At 46.8% G+C, this 21,974-nt stretch overlaps 2 protein-coding genes and 1 long non-coding RNA gene across 4 annotated transcripts; 1 reads left to right on the top strand and 2 right to left on the bottom strand.

The window, feature by feature from the left end:
• Nucleotides 1-458: 458 nt before the first annotated feature.
• LOC110300993 (uncharacterized) lies at nt 459-11,502 on the bottom strand. Its single transcript, XR_002378651.2, has 3 exons — nt 11,277-11,502; nt 4,159-4,352; nt 459-517 (listed from the first exon to the last, which is right to left on the bottom strand). It is a non-coding gene; the product is annotated as an uncharacterized LOC110300993 (long non-coding RNA).
• Nucleotides 11,503-11,638: 136 nt separating this feature from the next.
• Cenatac (centrosomal AT-AC splicing factor) lies at nt 11,639-18,989 on the top strand. 2 transcript variants are annotated; one of them, XM_021171709.3, is made up of 11 exons: nt 11,639-11,841; nt 11,914-12,077; nt 12,493-12,591; nt 15,412-15,478; nt 15,552-15,614; nt 15,883-15,947; nt 16,068-16,173; nt 16,585-16,615; nt 18,368-18,457; nt 18,569-18,701; nt 18,784-18,989. In XM_021171709.3, exons 1-11 carry the CDS (start codon nt 11,722-11,724, stop codon nt 18,842-18,844), a joined length of 999 nt encoding a protein of 332 aa, XP_021027368.1. In that variant the 5' UTR covers nt 11,639-11,721; the 3' UTR covers nt 18,845-18,989. The 2 variants fall into 2 exon arrangements, with proteins under 2 accessions (XP_021027368.1, XP_085700683.1); XM_085844557.1 differs by having other exon boundaries at nt 16,032-16,173.
• Rps25 (ribosomal protein S25) lies at nt 18,953-21,648 on the bottom strand (the record flags this gene model as incomplete). Its single annotated transcript, XM_021171708.3, has 5 exons — nt 18,953-19,002; nt 19,096-19,194; nt 20,508-20,691; nt 21,281-21,376; nt 21,607-21,648. Coding segments are annotated over 4 exons (417 nt in total), but the record flags the coding sequence as incomplete, so codon positions are not given.
• Between the last annotated feature and the right edge of the window lie 326 nt (nt 21,649-21,974).

Below are 21,974 nucleotides of genomic sequence, written 5' to 3'. Positions count from 1 at the left end.
GAAGTGGAATCAGGAAGTCACAGCCATAAAGGTGGGGCATTGAGAGCTGGACAAGGAAGCTCCTGGTGCTCACCTCGAAGGTTCAAGGTCAACCAGCAATTCCTTGAATGATGAGCAAGAGAAGGGGAAGCTGGAGACGACTCTTAGGAGCTGATGAGGCATCAAGGGCTGTTTTCAGTTAAAAGTAAAGTTGGCTAGGTAGCAAGTTCCAGACCAGCCTGACCTACACAGTAAGACTCAATTAAAGGCAACACTCAGGAGGTGGAGGCAGAGACAGGTGGATCTCAGTAAATTCCAGATCTGTCAGGGCTGCACAGACCCTGTCAAAAACAAGGAGCCATGCATGTTGGCACATGATTATGAAGGGAATTTATTAGAGTGGCTTACAGGCAGTGGTCCCGCTAGTCCAACAATGGCTGTCTACGAACAGAGAATCCAAGAATCCAATAGTTGTTCAGTGCCTGGACGTCTCCAGTGGTCTTCAGTATGTGCTGGAATCCTGAAGAAGTCTCTAGTGCTAATGAAAGAATGAACCTACCAATGAGAGTTCAAGCAAGCAGGTAAAGAGCAAGCTTCCTTCTTCCCTGCTCGTAATAAGCTGCCCGCAGAAGGTACGGCTCATAGTAAAGGTGGATCCTCCCTGAGGGTCAAGATTAACCAGCAATTCTGTGAATGATGAGGTAGAGAGGCGGAGGCTGTGGTGTACAAGGCCTTTAATCCCAGCATGTTGAAAGCAGAGGCGAGTGGATCTCTGAGTTCTAGGTCAGCCAGAACTACACAGAGAAACCTGCCTTGAACCCACTTCAAATTATTAAGAATAAAATCCCTCACAGGTGAACCCAGCCACTTGGGGTTTAGTTAATTCCAGATATAGTCAAGTTGACAACCAAACAGGCCACCAGAGCTCTGCCCCCCTCACCAACTTGACACAATCATATCGCCTTATGCCATGTTTAATTTCCAAATGAAAATAATAACCAGGTCATAATTATGCCAAACATGATGTAACTATCTCATACAATCACCAATGCATTATTTATTTAACCAAGTCATAATTCCTGTTAATATGATAGATATACCTATCCTTCATACCACCGCAAATGCATGATAAATTTAAGAATAGGGAAAAGCTGGAGAAATGGCTCAGCAGTTAAGAGCACTGACTGCTCTTCCAGAGGTTCTGAGTTCAATTCCCAGCAACCACATGGTGGCTCACAACTATCTGTAGTGGAGTCTGATAACCTCTTCTGGTGTGTGTGTCTGAAGACAGCTACAGTGTACTCATAAATAAAAATAAATAAATGTAAGAATAGAGGCCAATGTTCCACGAGGGACATTCTCTTATAATTGATGTTACATCACATGATAGAGATAGAAAGAGAACACAAATATCTATACAAACACATTCTTAACAATATATGACAGAAACACCCTTGTCACTTATATTTCTACAACTGGTCATGTGTTCATAGCTGGTATTTAAGACTACCTTCCTCTACTGCCCATTCCGTATTTCCTCCATCCTCAGCAAACAGCTCAGCAGGTCTTGACTTTTTCTGGAGGAGTTAGGTTATTGTAATTTCCCATTGACTTTAATCGCAGGATGATATGGTAGATCCAAGGGATGCCCTAATAGATTTCCTGCACTCCAGACATAGTCTTTCTTACTTCCATTGTAGAGAAGCAATTCAAATTTCCTGATGGTAATCTGTATCAATCACACTTCCTAACAGTGTTACTCCTTTCTTACCTGTAGGTTTAAGGGCATTTGAAGCTGGAAGTGGCCAAGAGGAAAACTCTCGGAGGGGGGGGGGGGGGCAGGGGGGAGGAGCTGGTGAGCTTCCAATTCAATGGAATGTTTGTTGTGGCTCCTTGCAGGAGTGCTCCCCACGCTGGAACCAAAACTAGGCCAGCAGAATTGAAGGTTGTGGGAACAGGAAGCAAAGAAATCTAGTTGGCCACTAGGCGTGATAGTGAATGGAGCTATTTCCTTTTTCACCCCTTGATTCCTGGACTAGTAGATCCAAGCTATGGGAGAAACCATATCATATATTAGATGCTGATTAAAAGCACAAAGCAAGCCGGGCATGGTGGCGCATGCCTTTAATCCCAGCACTTGGAAAGCAGAGGCAGGCAGATTTCCGAGTTCCAGGCCAGCCTGGTCTACAAAGTGAGTTCCAGGACAGCCAGGGCTACACAGAGAAACCGTCTTGAGGGCTGGAGAGATGGCTCAGTGGGTAAGAGCACCCGACTGCTCTTCCGAAGGTCCAGAGTTCTAATCCCAGCAACCACACGGTGGCTCACAACCATCCGTAACGAGATCTGGCGCCCTCTTCTGGGGTGTCTGAAGACAGCTACAGTGTACTTACATGTAATAAATAAATCTTTAAAAAAAAAAAAAAAATAGAAACCGTCTTGAAACCACAGCCCCCCCCCCCCAAGAAAAGAAAGAAAATGTGCTCCAATTTACTACTAGGGCTTAGCAAGTTTACTAATTCAAGCAGAAGTCTGGGAAATATGTATGGGTGTGGGGTAATGATGGAAGGAACATAAAACTGAATCAGGCTGAATTTATTGATATGGGGTTATTGAGTGAAGAATCTAGGTTTACTAAAGGTGGCACAGTTAAAAGAAAAAAGGTGTCAAACATTTGTTTGGAAGGTTGGCTGAAGTGTTTGTCAAAAGATGGCCTACTGAACAGGAGTTGGAGATGCCTGATATCCCTTGGCTTAGTGTTGATAAGGTGATCTCAAGGCTCAGGGAACTTACAATGCTAGAGTGGGTACACTGTGTAAATCCTAGTAGCCCACAATGATAAGGCCCTGAAGACTTGATCTTCACTAATCTTTTTTTTTTTTTTTTAAGATTTGTTATTATACATAAGTATACTGTAGCTGTCTTCAGATGTGCCAGAAGAGGGCGTCAGATCTCATTACGGGTAGTTGTGAGCCACCATTTGTTTACAGGGATTTGAACTCAGGACCTTAGGAAGAACAGTCAGTGCTCTTACCCACTGAGCCATCTCGCCAAGCCCCTTCACTAATCTTTTTTTTTTTTTTTTTGGTTTTTTGAGACACGGTTTCTCTGTGTAGCCCTGGCTGTCCTGGAGCTCACTGTGTAGACCAGGCTGGCCTCGACCTCAGAAATCCGCCTGCCTCTGCCTCCCAAGTGCTGGGATTAAAGGCGTGCGCCACCACGCCCAGCTCCCTTCACTAATCTTATAAGAAGCAAAATGGTATGTGATGGTTGTATATGTTCGGCCCAGAGGGTGACACTATTAGAAGGTGTGGCCCTGTTGGAGTAGGTGTGTCACTGTAGGGGTGGGCTATAAAACCCTCACCCTAACTACCTGGAAGTCAATCTTCCACTAGGAGCCTTCAGATGAAGATGTAGAACTCTCAGCTCCTCCTGCATCATACCCGCCTAGATGCTGCCCTGCTCCTACCTTGATGATGATGGACTGAACCTCTGAACCTGTAAGCCAGCCCCAATTACATGTTATCCTTTATAAGACTTGCCTTGGTCACGGTGTCAGTGTCTGTTCACAGCAGCAGTAAAACCCTAAGACATGGTGAGAGGGGCACCAGCACATTTGAAGAGCTTTGTTGTTGCCCTTTTCTTTGTGCCAGACTTTAGAGTTAGAGATGCTGATGCTCAGATGCAAAGGGTTTGATTGGGTCTGGAGATGTCTGGGGCCAGGTGGTAGCAGTGAATTGCCAAAGGCAAAGTGAACATAGTTCTCGTAATAGACAGCATAGACCAAGCAATGTCTATAGTGGCCTACCCCGTAGTGGTCAGCACAGGCAAAGTGTCATAACTTAGTTGGAAGGAAACTTGACTGTCTGTCTCTTCCACATTGATTCTCTATAAGAAAACATTATGCTGATTGGGCCAAGTGGGCAAAAGGTAGCAACCACTTTGTTGCTAACATATCTGCATCCGAGGATGGGAAATAAAACCAACCAAAATCCAAGGGCCTTCCACCTCAGTGAAATTCTTTGGTGCTCAGTGGTGTGGGGCATGCAAATGTATGATCTCTAAGATGAACATTACACTTCTAAGTTATTGCACCTGGCCCCTCGCACCCCTCGCACCACCAAGAAAGAGACACAGTGCTTAGTGGGTCTATTTGGACTTTGGAGTCAGTACATTCCTCACCTGGGTGCTCTTCTTTGGCCCATATGCCAAGTGACTCAGAGATCTGCTAGCTTTCAAGGGTCCTGGGACAGGAGGAGCCTCTTTGAACAAGTTCAGGCTGCTGTGCAGGTTGTTCTACCTCTTAGACAGTAGCAGCAGACCTGACAGAATGTAAGTGGCAGAGACGGATGCTGTGTGGAGCCTTTGTGAGGTCCCTATAAGTGAATCACAGGAGAGACCTTTGAGATTTTGGAGCAAGGTTCTACCATCATCTGTAGACAATGATTCACCTTTTGAGAGACAAGTCTTTGCCTGCTATTGGGCCTTAGTAGAAACTGAATATTTGAGTGGGTTATCAAGTTACTATGTGGTCTGAGCTGTCCATCATGGTCTGAGTGCTATCTGACCCACCAAGTCATAAAGTAGGGTGTGCACAGCAGCAATCTATTATCAAATGGAAGTGATATATATATATATATGTGATTGGGCCCAAGCAGGTCCTGAAGGCACAAACAAGTTACATGAAGAAGCTGCCTGTGATGGTTTGTATATGCTCAGCCCAGAGAGTGGCATGATTCATTCGAAGGTGTGGCCTTGTTGGAGTAGGTGTGTCACTGTGGGTGTGGGCTATTAGACCCTCAACCTAGCTGCCTGGAAGTCAGTATTCTGCTAGCAGCCTTCAGATGAAGATGTAGAACTCTCAGCTCAGCCTGCACCATGCCTGCCTGGATGCTGTCATGTTCCTTCCTTGATGATTATGGACTGAACCTCTGAACCTATAAACCAGCCCCAATTAAATGTTTTTATAAGAGTTGCCTTGGAGCCGGGCGTGGTGGTACACGCCTTTAATCCCAGCACTTGGGAGGCAGGGGCAGTCGATTTTCTGAGTTCGAGGCCAGCCTGGTCTACAGAGTGTGTTCCAAGACAGCCAGGGCTACACAGAGAAACCCTGTCTCAAAAGAAAAACCCCTCCCAGGTGACTCCAGCTACTGGGTTTTAGTTAATGGCAGATGTGGTCAAGCTGACAACCAAGGTACTCATCACAGGTAGTGAAGGATGCCGATGGAACACAACACAGTTATCTGGGGCTTGTTGGATTTGAAATCCCCAAGAATATCTCCACACTGTAAGCAGTGAAGAGGAGAATCCACACAGGTCCTGCTCGATATAGGAGGAACGGTACTTGAAGCTGCAGCTGGGACTAAGGACAGGCCTAGTTTTGCTGGGGCAGTTGATGAGTAGATGGGAGGAGAGAATGTCTTGAAAACTGACAGGTTCAAATCTCTCTTGTTGCTGACATCTGGTCTCTTCTTTGAATGCCAAATCAAAATGGGCTTGTTCTGATGAAGAAGATGGAAGATAGTGAGCCTCTGGGGACAGAGTGAGAATTTGGCCCTGAGGCCCCTTGGCTCTTGTATCTCAGTGAACACTGAAAGAAGGAAGGACATCTGCAGTTGTAACAGTCCTGGAAGCTACAAGGCTCAGCTGGGCTGGGGCATTGGTCCCACAAACAGGGATCAGGCAACTCTCTGACATTGGCCCTGAGCCCTGCACACAAAGTCCGGAGCTTGGTCTGCAGCACACCACCTAAAACTGGTGGGTCACACCCATAATCTCAGCCTTCTGGAGGAGGCCGGAGGACCCAAAGGTTCAAGGTCACCAGGTGGGTAGTGAGTTGGAGGCCTGCTAAGATATAAGACTCTAACTAGAAAAAAGTAGATAAATAGTAAGAGGAATGTTGCGGACAGCCCTGGAGCTAATTGTATTTGATGTTAATTCTGATCTCCTGTGAGGGGCTTCGAATAAGGAATGAGTCAGCACTCAGGTGATTTCCTGTAAACCTTCTTCTCGCCATAATTTATAAAGGACAGAGCCAATGATTGGGCAGAGAAAGAGAGGGGAAGGTGGAGCTGAAGGTTTTGGGAGAGAAAGAGAGAGGATGACAGAGGAGGAAGAAGGAAAGCGGAGCAGAAGCACCTGGTCTGGAGAAACCGAAGTTCCAAGGGGTCTCTTATATGGGAAGACCGCAGTGTCCTGGTAGATCTGCCCAACCTAGGCGCACAGCAGGCATTCATATTTACTGAATTGTGTTTTCATTGGCCAGGCTTATTTGGGGTGGAGATTTACCACAACAGAGGAATGTGTAGTTAAAGGTTTATCAGGTCCACAGAAACCGAGTGAACGTGCATTCAAAAGCCTTATCTCCCCCTGGACCGATCTGAAGTCCTGTAGGACATTTCCGCACCCATGGCTGGGTGCGCCGAAGCCCTTGCCTGAGTTTCCTTTCCAGAGACTCCCACGGGTGTGACTGCCTCCAGAGCATGGGTCTGTGACAGGGCTCTCTTGTCCTGCACTAAAAGGGTTGATGGTTTTGCCCTCCTTGCTTGCTGTCTGCTGAAGTAGCTCCTACCTCCTCATTGGGAGCCTGCCTTGGATTGGGAAAATAAGGTCTCTTTCTTAGACTGGGAAGGAATGCAATGCAGTAATGTGCCTAGTACAGAACCTGGTTCTTTTTTTGTTTTGTTTTGGGTTTTTTTTTTGTTTGTTTGTTTGTTTTTTGAGACAGGGTTTCTCTGTGTATCCCTGGCTATCCTGGAACTCACTTTGTAGACCAGGCTGGCCTGGAACTCAGAAATCCACCTGCCTCTGCCTCCCAAGTGCTGGGATTAAAGGCATGTGTGGCACCGCCCGGCCAGAACCTGGTTCTTAGATGGAGCTTAAAAAAAAAAAAAAAAAAAAAGTAGCTGTCTGAGCCTGGAGAGATGGCCCAGAAGTTAAGAGCACTGACTGTTCTTCCAGAAGTCCTGAGTTCAATTTCCAGCAACCACATGGTGGCTCACAACCATCTGTAATGAGATCTGGTGCCCTCTTCTGGCCTGCAGGCATACAGTCAGGCAGGACAACGTATGCATAATAACTCTTTAAAATAAATAAGTACATCTCAAAAAGAATAGTATCTCTTTTAGTGTTCGCTGTGACTTCTGCTTCTTCCAGGATGCTGATGGACTAATCATAGCCTACTCCTACTGATAACTGGGGCCTATGTGTTGCTTAGCAACTTTGTATTTTTGTCTTTGCCACCTCTCTTGCCCGTCTGAGTGAATAACCTGCCCTGCATAGAGCTGTGCTTTTGGCACAAGTTTCCTTAACATTTCGAAGCCTGTTTTCTCAATATGTAAAATGAGGATAATGAAATAAAGCAGAGACTTGGTTTGAGAACTAAATAAGATCATGGAAAGGGCATTGTCTAGTGCAGTAATGAGAGGGACGCCTAATCTAATCAGACGCCATTCTACATGTGCTTCTGGATTTAATGCAGCCAGCGGCTCAAGGAGCAGGTATCTTCTCCATTCCTTCTTGGTGCATGTGAGTTTAGTTGAATGTGTATGTGTGTGTGCATTTGTTTATTTAATGTGTGTGAGAGAGCAAGCAATGCATGTGAGTGTGCACACATGCCACACACGGTGTATATGTGGAACCTAGAGGTAAGTTCTATGGGTGGACGTTCTCCTTCCACAGTAAGTTCTCGGGGACTGAATTCTGGTCTTCAGATTTAGCAGCAAGCACCTTTATCCATGGAGCCACCTCACCAACTTTTTGAGAACAGAGTATCACGTGCCCTTGACTGGCCTCAAACTTAGTAAGTATCTGAAGATGACCTTGAACTCCTGATCATCTTGCCAAGCCTCCAAGTCTAGGATTATAGGTGTACGCCACAAGACAGTTTTCACTGTTGTTTTGTTTTTGAGATACAATCTTCCTATGCAGCCCACATTGCCCTCTGACCTGCACACAGGTGCCATGCTACTCAGGCCCACACTCTCACAGACATCATTTACACACACTCACAGTAATGATGAAGTTTTAACAAGTGAAAGCTGATCTGGAGAGGCAGCTCAGCAGTTAAGAATAGTAGCTGATTTTCTAGAGAACCTGGGTTTGAGTCCCAACGCCCAGAAAGCAGCTCACAACCCTCTATAGCTCCACCCTAGGGAAATTTGGCCTTTAACAGCACTGCACAGACACAGATATTCAGACAAAAACATTAAAATTTTTAAAAATAGCTGTGTTGTGTTGGTGTATGCTTCTAATCGAAGTACACCAGAGGCAGAGGCAGGCAGATCTCTGTGGGTTGAGGCCAGCCTGGTCTACAGAGTGAGTTCCAAGATAGCCAAGGCTACACAGAGAAACCCTGACTGGAAAAACTAAAATAAGTAAAATAAAATAAAATAAAGCCGGGCGTGGTGGCGCACGCCTTTAATCCCAGCACTCGGGAGGCAGAGGCAGGCGGATTTCTGAGTTCGAGGCCAGCCTGGTCTACAAAGTGAGTTCCAGGACAGCCAGGGCTACACAGAGAAACCCTGTCTCGAAAAACCAAAAAAAATAAAAAATAAATAAAAAAAAATAAAATAAAGCAAATAAAAATCTACATCCTGGTTCAAATTTTATAATCAAATAAACTTATTATTTCATTTTTAATTAGATGTATGGGAATATGCACATTCATACAGGTGCCAGTTGGAGCTTGGGTGTAGGGAACAGAACATGGGTTCTCTTGAAGAGCAACAAGTGCTCTTAACCCCTGAGCCATCCCTTCAGCCTTTTATCAAATTCTCCCCAAATAGAACCTCCCCCTCCCCCAAATAGCTGCAGGGCATCCATGGCTGTTCTATTCCATTTTCAGCTCTCCGGTAAATGACACAGAGATCTGGTATTTTTATCAACAACCTCCTGCTACTGTGCTGGACAGGTTACTCTGACCCTCTAAGGCTGCCTGCTTTCCAGCCACATGGTCCTTTTCCTTCCATCTGAGCCTTACCCCGTTCACTCTGCCCCATGTGTGTCCTCATGGCGAATCCTCCTGGTCCCTCCACACGATCTCTCCACACCTTCTCTCCTCTCCTCCCCCACGCCCATTGGGACTCAGATGTCCCACCTCCTCTGTCCTTTCCAGCCCAGTCACGAGCTGATCAGCTCTTTTATTAACCAATCAGAGATGATAGAAAACAACTTTTACATAACAGTGAGACCAGAGATGCTGGACCATGCCATACTCCCAACTGCAACTAGATGTCCGGGCATAGAAATATAGAAATCAGCATCCGAACATACAGAGCACAAAACCACGCCCCAACATCCAGTTAGAGCGATTCCCCCACTGTAAACTGAAAATGCACTGAATGCCTCTAACACAGAGAACTTCCTCATTCACCTTAGAGCATGGGTTGTTTCTCTCAGGATGCCAGGGCTCATGCTGCTGCCCAGTATCAAAAGAGAAAAGCTGGCAGCTCTTCCACAGGACATCAGTTCAATTCCTAGCACCCACTTGTATGGCTCACCCTTAAGTTGAAGTCCTCAACTTGACCCCTGCCCCCACAAGGTTCAGCAAATTCCATTTCTTCTCTCTCCCTCCAACCCCACCCACTCAGAAAACCTCTGAGCAGATAAACAGCAGAAAGGTCCAGTCCAGCATTCCTGACAGGTGCCAAGTCCCCCTGAACACCTCCTACCCTATCCCCAACCCCAATCGGCTCTCACACCACAATCTGTCTCCAACCTCTTCTGGTTTTGACCCCTGTGACTGGTGAACTCAAGGGGCCTATTCCCAAATAGGCCTGCCTTTTTACTCTTAATTTGGCTGAACTGGCTCCCCCCCCCGCCCCCCCACCCCCGGAGACAGGGTTTCTCTGTCTAGACCTGGCTGTCCTGGAACTCACTTTGTAGACCAGGCAGGCTGGCCTCCAACTCAGAAATCCGTCTGCCTCTGCCTCCGGAGTGCTGGGATTAAAGGTGTGTGCCACCACGCTCGGTGTGAACTGCCTTATTTCTTTGGTAGAGAAAACGTATCACTCAGGCTGTAATTCCAGTTTCAGGAGAATTGATGCCCTCTTGTGGCCTACAAGGGCACTAAGCTTTCATGTAGCACACACATACATAAAATAATAATTAAAAACTAAAAAAAACTTGAGCATTGTTGCTTACATTTAGAACTCCAGGGCTCAAAGGCTGAAACGGGAGGATCTTTGTGAGGTAAGAGCTAGCTCAGGTGCAAAATCTTGGTAAAAGGGGAGGGAGAGAATGAGAACACACTCATGCCGGACAGATGGTTCAGTGGTGAAGAGCACCTGCTGTTGCGAAGATCCAAGTTCAGTCGTCTCGGGAGCCTAGGAATACTACAAAGTACCGCCTCACACAAGAGATGTATTGGGAAAGATACAAGAAAAAGATCGTCTCTACCCAGGCAAAAAGCAGCAAGGAACCACATACGAGGCAAGCATAATATAGAATGGGATTGGAGGGGGCACTTTCCAGGGTAGTTTCGGATTGGTGGGATTTTATGGTCTGATCTTGAGCAAACTCCTGGATTGGTGGAATTTTGTAACCTGCTCTAGGGGCAAGCTCAGTGATTGGTGAGATTCTGTGGCATGACCTTAGGGTAAGCTCAGTGATTGGTGGAATTCTGTAGTCTGTTTTTGGGACAAACTCAGGGATTGGTAGGATTTTGAAGCCTAATCCAGGATTTTTTTTTTTCCTTCCTGCCCGGTGGGGTTTGACTACCTGTATATGCAGGCGCTGGAAACCTAGCCACTCAAGGAACTTAATTGTAAAGATGCTGGGTTTTGTTTCACACAAGCTAAGTTCAGGTGGGAAACGAGCATTTGGTAGAGGAGACTGGCAGGAAAATACTATCAAGTAAGCTCAATTGCAGAGACCTTGAGAGCAGACTGTTTTGAGTAACTTTGGAACAAATGCGGAAAAAAACGTATCTGGTCTGACCTGGGCGGCGTATGACATTATTCTTGTAATGGCAATAGAGCATGATTCACTGTAAGCTTTCAAGTTTTCAGAATTAGATTTCCCAGCCAATGCTCGGAGAAATGACTTACAGAGAATATTCTTGCGCAGAACACCTTTGAAAATTAAGAATATCACAGTCGGCCGGGTGGTGGTGGTGCACACCTTTAATCCCAGCACTTGGGAGGCAGAGGCAGGCGGATTTCTGAGTTCGAGGCCAGCCTGGTCTACAAAGTGAGCTCCAGGACTCTGTCTCGAACCCCCCCCCCCCAAAAAAAAATCACAGTCACTTAGACCCCTGCAGGTATCAGGGAAGCTGGGAGGGGGGGCGCTGCTTAACACACCTCTGTAGCTTTCCTCAGAGGTCCTCATTTCTTCAGGAGTAGATTTTTTCCCATGTGTAAAATGCCAATAATGCCACACCACAAAGCATCAACATGAGGATTTGGTGAGGTCATTAGCACAAAGCACAGGGTCACAGTGTGCGCCCTGAAATTACCAGTTCTGCTTTGTTACGCTAAGCTGGGTCTTTGTCAACGTCTGAAAGTGTGTGGTCTAAGGTCCTAACTGGCGTAGGCTCTGTCTCCATCCGGTTTTTCAGCGGGTGCGTGGGAGGTGGGGGCGGGAGTGAATAGTCCGCGCAGCCGCAGAACGGATTGCAATAGCGCCTACTGCCTCTAGGGGAACCGGGAGCTCCCAGGTCGCCCCGCCCCGTCCGGCCCGGAAGGGTCAGGGGTCAGTGGGTGGTGACGAGCCGCCGCTGTGGCGGTGTTCCCGGGTCCTGGGTCTATGGCGCCACCGCAGCGATGTCCTCTGTGTCGGCAAACTTTCTTCTGTGGTCGCGGGCACGTCTACAGCCACAAGCACCAGCGGCAGTTGAAGGGGGCTCTGGAGCGGCTTCTACCGCAGGTGCGGACCCGGGGCTGGGGAGGCCAGGAATGTGGGCTGGTTTCAGGGTCCTAGCTGGCTTCTGTCCTGCAGGTGGAGGCCGCCCGCCGGGCCGTCCGCGCCGCCCAGGTGGAGCGCTATGTCCCGGAGCACGATCGGTGCTGTTGGTGCCCGTGCTGTGGCTGCGAAGTGCGAAAACACCTGAGCCATGGCAACCTGACAGTGCTACACGGGGGTCTGCTGGAACATCTGGCCAGGTGACAACTGGAGAACACCCACCTCCCCCGTACACACAGAGAGTTGTACACACGTGTGGCATGGGAAGTTGAAATTGGGGAGAAGGAAGGTCGACTTTGCGACTTAGTTGGGTTATGGACTGAATTACCTGGCCAACCGTGGAGTTTAGTGGGTCTTAGTCCTACCACGGTCCCAGTGGTGTGGGTGATCTTTCGAGAAAAGCCAGGTTGCTCTCCTCTCAACACCACCACACACTTTATTGGAAGAAAGGAGTCCCAAGATAGAAGTCTTGAAGAGGTTGGTATAAACAATCCTCTCTGCCTAGCCCACAGAAGCAACCCAGTGGCCAATCTGCATTACTTAGTGCTCTGATACTCGGTACAGTTTTACTTCTCTTAATGACTAGCTACGATTACTCTTTCTCTCCATTCTCAGCCCAGAGCACAAGAAAGCCACCAACAAATTCTGGTGGGAGAACAAGGCCAATGCCCAGATGAAAGAGAAGTTTCTGATCTCCCCCCAGGATTATGCACGGTGAGTTACGTGTTAAGGAGCTATCCAGGTCTTTGTCAGGCACAAGAGCTTCTTTAAACTGGGGAGTTCTGAGGTAGTGTGATGGTCCACATCTGTAACCCCAGGACTAAGGAAGCCAAGAATGGATTCTTGAGCGGCTAAAGCCAGTTGAGGCTACAGAACCTTATCTCAAAACAAGAACTAATTGGGGAAATTCAACTCAAGTGTGCTGGTGACCATTTATAGTTCTAGTACCCAGCTGAGCCAGGTTAAGGTCCAGGCCAGCACATGTGGTTATGTTTCAAAACACCAAAAATAAGTAAATGTATTGCAAAGTCCAGCAGGGGTTTCCTTATAATCTACTGCTATCTAGTGTTTTCATGGTACTTTTTATCAATATGCCCTCCAACTTCTGTAGTGAACAGAGCACACTAAAGATGTGATGGCTGGGTTATGGCGCCGTAGGCCTCTAGTCCCAGTTGTTTAGAAGGCTGAGTGAGACAAGAGGACTGCTAGGCTCAGAGGTCAAGAGGGCATATGATCCTGCAGAACTGGAGTCACAGAATGTTGTGAGTTTCCATATGGATGCGTAAATATAGGTGTTTAAAGATCAGCTAGTGCACTGCACCTCTGAGCTGTTCCTCCAGCCTCCATCATAGGATTTTTGATTAGTGAATAAAGATATATAAAAACTTACTAATGAGGGTAATGAATTGCTGTTTGTTTGGTTAGTTGGTTTTGTTTTTGTTTGTTTGTTTGTTTTTTGAGGCTGGGTCTCTTTGTATAGTCCTGGCTTTCTCTGTAGATCAGGCTGGCCTTGAACTCACAGAGATTTGCCTGCCTCTGCCTCCTGAGTGCTGGGACTAAAGTCACGTACTACCACATTTGACTCCTCCTTCTAAGTAAGAGAAAGAAAAGGCAAGATGTGAAAAAGCATACAAATGTCCTGAACCAAGACAGGATTGCCTAGCTCTGTTTTGAGACAGGATCTCATTATATAATCCATGCTAGCCTCAATCTTAATATCTTCCACTTTTTCAGTGGGGGTATTAGTTAAGCCTTTCTGTGTCTTGCCTGAATTGTATGTATCTATGCCATGTGCATGTAGTGCCTACAGAGGCCAGAAGAGGATGTCACATGCCCTAGAACTGGAGTTACACATGGGTGCTAAAAACCAAAACCAGGTCCTCTCCAAGAATATCAAGAGTTCTTAACCTCTGAGCCATCTCTCCGGCCATTATTTTTTATTTTTAATAATTGGGGTATTGTGTGTGAGTTCTCGTGTCCTGGGAGACCAGAGGTGGTAGTTTCCTGGATCTGGAGTTACAGGCAGCTGTGTTACAACACAGCCTCACATGTGTTGGAAACTGAACTTGAGTTGAATGTAAGAGCAGTATGTGTTTTTAATTTCTGAGCCTTGTCTCCAAGCCAATAGTGGTACTTTTCTTTCTGAGATTGATTATTGTGTGTGTGTATTTATGTGTGTTTCCATGTCTGTGTTGGGTATATGCCTCTGACTATTACTCTACAAGATGGCCAGCAGCATCAAATCCCTCTGGAGTTGGAGTCAGGTTGTTGTCAGCTGCCCAACATGGATGCTGAAAACTGAACTTGAGTCCACTGGAAGAGTCGGATGTACAGGTTTTACCTGTGTGTGTGTGTACACCATTTGTATGTCTGATGCCCTCTAAAACTAGAAGGCATTAGATCCCCAGGAACTAGAGTTACCGTCTCTACGAGACAGGATGTGAATGTGAGGAATCAATCCTGAGCTCTCTAGCATAGCAGCCAGTGCTCTTAACTCTGAGATTGCTTCCCAGCCCTACGCTTTAAGTATTGTAGTATAAAACAAATACAAATATGTTGTTGGGGACCAGAGCTTTCACTGTGGCAGAGGAATATACACGTAATAGGAAAATAGCCTATAGTTCCTTTAAGTATAAAGGTAAAGTGGCCAAGAATACCATCAGTAAGCCAGGCTTGCTGGCACACACCTTTGATCCCAGCACTTGGGAGGCAGAGCAAACAGATATCTGTGAGTTCGAGGCCAGCCTGGTCTACAAAGCGAGTTCCAGAACAGCTAGGGCTTTGTTACACAGAGAAAACCTGTCTCGAAAATCCAAAAGAAAAAAAAAAAAAAAAAGAAAAAAAGTGGCATTGGTACCAGGGTAAGTGCTGGCACTTCACCAGCAGTGTAATATTTCTTTCAGAAACTTTACATGAGCCTGGCATAGTGGCACAGCCATTAATCCTGGCAAATTGACCTCTGAGTTCCAGGACAGCCAGGTCTACAGGGGCTAAGGATAAGATCCGTGATTAAAAGAACTTGCTACTCTTGGAGAAGACTTGAGTTCAGTTTCCAGTGGACACTGAACCCATTATGCAGCTCACAATCAGCCATAACTCCAGCTCTAAGTGATCAACACCCTCTTCTGGTCTCCAAGGAAACTAGAAATGCATGCAGGCAAGATAAAAAAAAAATCTTTAAGGAGAAAATAAATGAAGACTAGTGGAGCAATGTGACAGTGGTATGTGTCCCCAGGTAAGAGGCAAGGTGCTCCACTTTACCAGTTTTGTTTCTGTGAGTTGAAAATTCTCAGTTTCCTGAGCTGAGCATGGTGATTCATTCCTGTATTCTCAGCACTCAGTGGCTGAGGTGGGAGTTCTGTGCTGGCGTAATGTACAATCAATCAATCAATCAATCAATCAATCATATTGTCTCTTTTTTTCCCCCCTCATAATTAAAAACTATCTACTGAAGTGTTCTTTACAACTGGTAGAGCTGGAGTTCTAAGCAGATTTATCTCTTTTTAGTTATCTTTATAATTCCTGTATTTTTAGGTTTAAGAAGTCCATGGTGAAGGGCTTGGACTCCTATGAGGAAAAGGAGGACGAGGTGATTAAAGAGGTAGGAAGAAAGGCCTCTGAGAGACCTTGCCCCATAACCCTGAGCCCTTCTAAGCATTTTCTCTCTCCTACAGATGGCAGCTCAGATCCGTGAGGTAGAACAGAGTCGGCAGGAAGTGGTCCGATCTGTCTTAGAGGTTGGTTTCCCTCGGAGGACCCAGCGCAGTATCCAAATCCACTGATGCCTGGCTTCCCCCATCAAGCATTTCAAGTCAGCTCTTCTCAGAGAACTAACGGTTCACACCACCATGTCCACTGGGGGCAGGTCCAGAGATGTGGGCAGGGCTGGGGGTTGGCAAAATGGGCAGTACCTTTCATAAGACACTGAGTCTGGAGTGTGGGGACATGGCCCAGGCAGGCTCGGAAGCACTTTAGACACATTTATTTTTCCTGAATCAAACTCAGCCTCAGGCAGAGTCAGATCCAGAAGAGGGCTCTTCAGCACCTGAAAGTTGGAAAGCGACCAACGGGTAAGTCCTCAGGGCACTCGGGAGGTAGATGCTGGGAAATGGGAACCAATCTGATCTTTACCATCCTCAGTGCTCAAGCTCAAGGACCTCATCTGCCAGCCTGGCTCCCCTGTCTTTCAGCCATGTAGCCTCCAGCTCACAGCAGGTATCACACTTGGCCTTGCAACCTGTTGCAGAGCTTGATTGGATGGAGACAGGACAGCAACTAACATTCATTGGCCATCAGGTACAAGAGCAAGCAAACCAGAGGAGGGGCACTAAGCTCTCATGTCCCACAACAGACCAATTTTGACTTTCCTACTTATTCTAGCTGCCTCCATCTTCTGTTGGCCTCCTTTATTGACCTTTCAGTGATCTCTTTCCTAACTGCTGCCCCTCGGCTGTCTCACCCTGCTCAATATAGGGTGTCCACACTTCACTACCCATACAGGCATCTGAAACTAGCCACCCTGCCCTGAAATCCAGTACCATCTCGGTTTTAACTTTACCCTGTCTACCTTGGGGCTGTCCTTAGTTCCCTAGAAGTACTAAAGTAGCATTGTCCAAAGCTGTGTTCCGCTCCCCTAAAGCTTGCTGTCAGTTGCTTATGAATATTTTATCTTGTGGCTTTCTTATCTCCACCCCATTTTTACCACAGGATACACCCGGAATTGGTAACATTCACTCAGGTAAGTTTCTGAGCAGTTTCTGGGTCTGCGAGATTGTCTTTTGGTTTCTGTTGTTTGCAGTCTATGTAGCCCTGGCTGTTTCTGCCTCCTGGGATTGAAGTATGTATCACCATACCCAGCTATTTTGACACAGGATAACCCTTTGTTCCCATTGGCCTTGAGTTCTTGAACTAGACATTTAACTAGTTTGCTGGGTTTTTGTTTTCCCTTCTAGTTTTCTGAGACAGGGTTTCTCTGTGTAGCCCTGGCCGTCAAGAGACTCACTCTATAGACCATGCTGGCCTAGATCTCAGAGATCCACCTGCCTTTGCCTGGGATTAAAGGCATGCCCTATCACCACCTTTAACATTTTTTTTGTCTGTTATCTATTCAAGAATTCGTATCCAGAATAGATCAAAACTTGCAAGAGCTGAGGAAATGGCTCAGTAAGAGCACTTGCTGGGTAGGCATAACTTCAGTCCTGAAATCATGGGATGGAGACAGGTGCTGGCTAGCAACCCTAGCTGTAACTCCAGCACTTCGGACCCTAAGGCAGGGAGGCCTTCATTTTGAAGCCAGGTTGAGGTACATCGTGAAACCATAAATCAATTTGAGAAATTTACAACAGAAGGTGACTAAAATACTAACTGATGTACCAGCTGCTTGCCAGTTATGCAAGGTGGAGGTTACTGTAATGCTGGGGTGTATACACTTACCAAGTACTCCTTCCAAATGAAGCGATACTGCAAGCATTTTTTTGTTTTTTTGAGACAGGGTTTCTTTGTATAGCCCTGACTGTCCTGGAACAGGGCTCACTTTGTAGACCAGGCTGGCCTCGAACTCAGAAATCTGCCTGAGTGCTGGGATTAAAGGCATGCTCCACCACCACCCGGCTACTGCAAGTATTTTAATGGAATACAATGATGCCGGCTGGAGAGAGAGATGGCTCAGAGGCTAAGCACACTGACTGGTCTCCTGAAGGCCCTGAGTTCAAATCCCAGCAACCACATGGTGGCTCACAACCATCCAAAGTGAGATCTGAAGCCTCTTCTGGTGTATCTGAAGACAGCTACAGTGTGTTTAGATATAACAATAAATAAATCTTTAAAAAAAAAAAAAAGGAATACAATGATGCTTGAGTCTCATTAAATCAGGGCTTTCATTGAAGCTTATATTAGCATTTTTACTTTAAAACAAAGCATTTGGGGAGGTAGAGGCAGGTGAAATTTGAGACCAGCCTGATCTGTGGAGTGAGTCCAGGATAGCCAGGGCTATAGAGAAACCCTGTCTCAAAGGTCAGCAGACCTGGTGATGGCAAAACTGAGGCTCAGTGCCCAGCACCCTCATGGCAGTTCAGTCATCTCTAACTCCAGTCCCAGGGGATCCACTGTTCTCTTAATTTATGACCAGCACACTATATAGCACTCTCCAGATACACCAGAAGACATTGGATCCCATTACAGATGGTTCTCCCATGTGGTTGCTGGGAATTGAACTCAGGAGACATTGGATCCCATTACAGATGGTTCCCATGTGGTTGCTGGGAATTGAACTCAGGACCTTTGGAAGAGTAGTCAGAGCTCTTAACCACTGAGCCATCTCTCCACTGTCCTCTTGTAACCTCAGTAGGTACTATGATAGGGGGTGCAGACATGGTTTCAGCTGCCTCTGGGCTACCTGCTGCCAAGCTTCAGCCAGTGTTTATTTTGAGCATACCTAGCTGGAAGGTGCCATGCCCTATCATGGAGCTTAAAGGGCTTTGCTTTGTTCTAGGTGCCACACCTCCCTGGATGATCCAAGAGGAGGAGCACAGCTCTGGCAGCCTCCCAATAGGACCCTCCTATGAGGAATTTCTCAAAGAAAGTAAGTGAGCCACCCAGGTCTTCACAATGAATTTCTTGAGCTATAGTTGTTTGTAGGCCTAGCTACTTAGCTGTCTTAAAACAAAACTAAACACATATTCCCTGTTTTTAGAGGAAAAACAAAAACTGAAGAAACTCCCTCCAGATAGAGTTGGTGCCAACTTTGACCACAGTTCCAGCACCAGTGCAGGCTGGCTGCCCTCTTTTGGCAGAGTCTGGAATAATGGACGCCGCTGGCAGTCCAGGTATGAATAAATGTCCACACTTTAACTTGCTACCTCCCTGTAGATTTACCATTAGTCTTGCTAAGTCTCTATTTCCTTTCAGGCATCAATTCAAAACTGAAGCTGCAACAAGAAGCAAGCAGCCACGTAAAGGGAAAAGCTGAAGGTTCCCAGGCGCAACTGCATCTGACTTCATGGCCAACAAACCCATTCCAGCTATCATTCCTAAGACCAAATCCTCCCCGGCTGCCTTAGGAAACAGATGCACCCATTCATTTGATTCAATAAAGTTTTATTTTCCCAAATGTACAGCTGATTGAACCTGTAAACAAACAAAAAAACAAAGAATGTCATAACTGGGACATCTCATAAAGGGAACAAGTGATAGTTCTACACCAAGACACCTTTGTCCCACCTGTTCATGCATCTTCGCCAGCAGCTGGAGCGTCTCCACCCTTTGTGTTTCTGGTGTAAATTACTTGGGCTCTGTGCTTTGAAACCAGCTTGATAAGTCCTAAGGAGAAAATTCAACGTGTTTGAAGGTTCTTGCCTTACACACGTGCATCTGGTATCTGAAAAGGAAATCTGATGCTCTGGGGCTGGTATAGAGCCATCTCTCCAGCTCCAAGGATGCCAGATTTCTTCATATAGCAGATGCTAAATGTACATTTCCTATTTCTTTTCCAGACAGAATTCCTTAGGGTGCCAGGTCCAAGCTGGCCTGGATTTGGTGCTGACCCTTTAGCCTTCAATGTGCTGGACTCACAAGCATGCACCCTTAATCCCAACTCTGTCTGGGACAGGAGGGCCAACAAGTGAGCCATCAATGTAGCTGCTTTGAGGATTTACTAATAATTTAGTGTGTGTGTGTGTAGGGAGAGTCACCCTATCTGAAGTCTTTTCTTCCATCCCGTTGAGGCAGTATGTCCCACGCTGCTGTACAGCGGGTGCCGTGAAGATCTGGCCTGAGCTCCTGGGTAAGTCCATCTTGCCATGGGTGTTGTGGTTACAGGAGTAACTGCACAAGCTCTTCCACATCCTCGGCACAGACTTAAGGGGCCACTACCTCTATGTTAAGGACCATAGTTTACTTTATACTTGTGACAACACCTAGACCCTATCTGCGAAGACCTGTATGTAGTAAGTTTATGTACTTAAAACTATAGCCAAGCCGGGTGTGGTGGCGCACACCTTTAATCCCAGCACTTGGGAGGCAGAGGCAGGGCGGATTTCTTAGTTCAAGGCCAGCCTGGTCTACAAAGTTGAGTTCCAGGACAGCCAGCACTACACAGAGAAACCCTGTCTCGAACCCTCCCCCCAAAAAAGAAAAAAAAACAAAAACAAAAACAAAAACCATAGCCAAACCGGGCGTGGTGGCGCATGCCTTTAATCCCAGCACTTGGGAGGCAGAGGCAGGCAGATTTCTGAGTTCAAGGCCAGCCTGGTCTACAAAGTGAGTTCCAGGACCGTCTGGGCTACTGAGAAACCCTGTCTCGAAAAACAAAACAAAAACAAAACAAACAAACAAACAAAAAACCAAAAACCCATGGCCAAAACACCAGAGGCAGGAGAATAATTTGCCTGGACAACATAGTGAGATGGCATTCCAAAGTAACAAGGCACGGTGGTACTCGGCTTTAATCCCAATTAATGGAGAAACAAAAAATAAATAAAAAGGGCCAGGAATTCAAGGATTGCAAAGGAATGCAGGGCACTGAAGTGACTAAAACTTAAGACTCTGGAAGTCAGTCTACCCTTCACAAGTCTTCCCAGTCACGCTGCTCCCAACAAGACAATGCACTGGTAAGAACAAGGCTCATCACCTACCTTTACTAAGGAGCTCCTGAAGGGCTGCCCTGGCCAAGGAGCCACGAATCTTCAGTCTCTCGGAGACCACGGCTGGAGTAATAAGCTTATAGTTCGGAACCTCCTTACAGAGCTTGTCGTATGTCGCTTTGTCGAACAGGACAAGATTGTTCAACTTGTCCCGAACTTTGCCTTTGGACCACTTCTGCTCATCAAAACAAATGAGAACCAGTCAGTACCAGCCCTTTGCTCCCCAACATCAAGCATCTGAGAAAGCTCTGTCACGGTCATCTCAGGGAAATTAGAGACTTCGTGGCTTTAATGCATTGGCAACTTTGGAGTCGCTATCAGATACCCTCAAGACCAGACATATACATTACAATTCATAGCAGTAGCAAAACTATCTATGAAGTAGCAACAACAAAAATAATCTCATGAGCTGGGCAGTGGTGGCGCACGCCTTCAATCCCAGCACTTGGGAGGCAGAGGCAGGCAGATTTCTGAGTGAGTTCAGGACAGCCAGGGCTACACAGAGAAACCCTGTCTTGAAAAACCAAAAATAGTAATTTCCCGACAGGTGGTCACAAGGGGAACCATCTTAAAAACGGTTGCAACACTAGGAAGGTTGAATACCACTACTTTATAAAAGAATTACGACACCGTAATTGTAAAAAAAATGAGTAGAGAGAAAATAGTCAACAGTATGATTTTAGAATTCGGTATCTGGGGAAAAACTTACAGCACAAGTTCACAACAGGTTCCACAGATTCCCATTACAAATAGCTATCGCCTACCTTCTTCTTGGCCTTGCCACCAGATTTATTTACTGGATCTTTATCCTTTTTGGCCGACTTTCCGGCATCTTTCTTTTTCTTGTCGTCTTTGGGCGGCTAGGGGAAGAAAACGGGAATGCAGGCCAGTCACATGGTGGTCCCATGCACCCCGATTGCAACCCTTCACCCACCCAGGCGCCGCCGCCGGAGCACATGGACACGATGGCGGCAGCCGCCCGGAGAGGCAGGCCCGCCGGTCACGAAGCAGTCCGTGTAGGGTCGCCTCCACCTCCCCCCAGCACCGCCCAGCCCTCTGAACCCCACTGGTCAACCCTCGCGGGCCTTACCATGGCGAAGCTCAGAGAGTCGTGCGGACCACAGCAGCCTCGCTAAGATGTCGGAAAAAAAGGAAGCCCGGTGGCCCAACAATCCCAGAAACCTCTGCCTCGAGAGAGTACTTCCGGGGCAAGGGATGGGGCCACGGCTTGGCTAAACTCCGCCTCTTGTGGGATGGGATAGGGGCGTGGCTTCCAACCTGCAAACTCTGAGACTTGTCGTAAAATTGCTGCACTTTGCTGCGGGTCACCCAACAGCCACTAATTCTCTTCTCTGTCCCTGAGAAATACAGTAGGCCGCGGGTCACCCAACAGCCACTAATTCTCTTCTCTGTCCCTGAGAAATACAGTAGGCCAGTTCCCAGAAATGTGTTTGTTAA

Source organism: Mus caroli, unplaced genomic scaffold, assembly GCF_978045245.1.
Source record: "Mus caroli unplaced genomic scaffold, Mus_caroli_1 scaffold_11, whole genome shotgun sequence".
Taxonomy (NCBI): Eukaryota; Metazoa; Chordata; class Mammalia; order Rodentia; family Muridae; genus Mus; species Mus caroli.
Note: the sequence above shows the minus strand (reverse complement) of the source record. Positions and strands in the feature narration are given on the sequence as shown.

Bases quoted from the DNA above. Each gene is read 5' to 3' on its own strand.
- Cenatac (XM_085844557.1), top strand. From the start codon at position 11,722: ATGGCGCCACCGCAGCGATGTCCTCTGTGTCGGCAAACTTTCTTCTGT. The intron at 11,842-11,913 runs GTGCGGACCCGG...TCTGTCCTGCAG, and splicing joins TGGAGCGGCTTCTACCGCAG to GTGGAGGCCGCCCGCCGGGC. The intron at 15,948-16,031 runs GTAAGTCCTCAG...CTCAAGCTCAAG, and splicing joins AGTTGGAAAGCGACCAACGG to GACCTCATCTGCCAGCCTGG.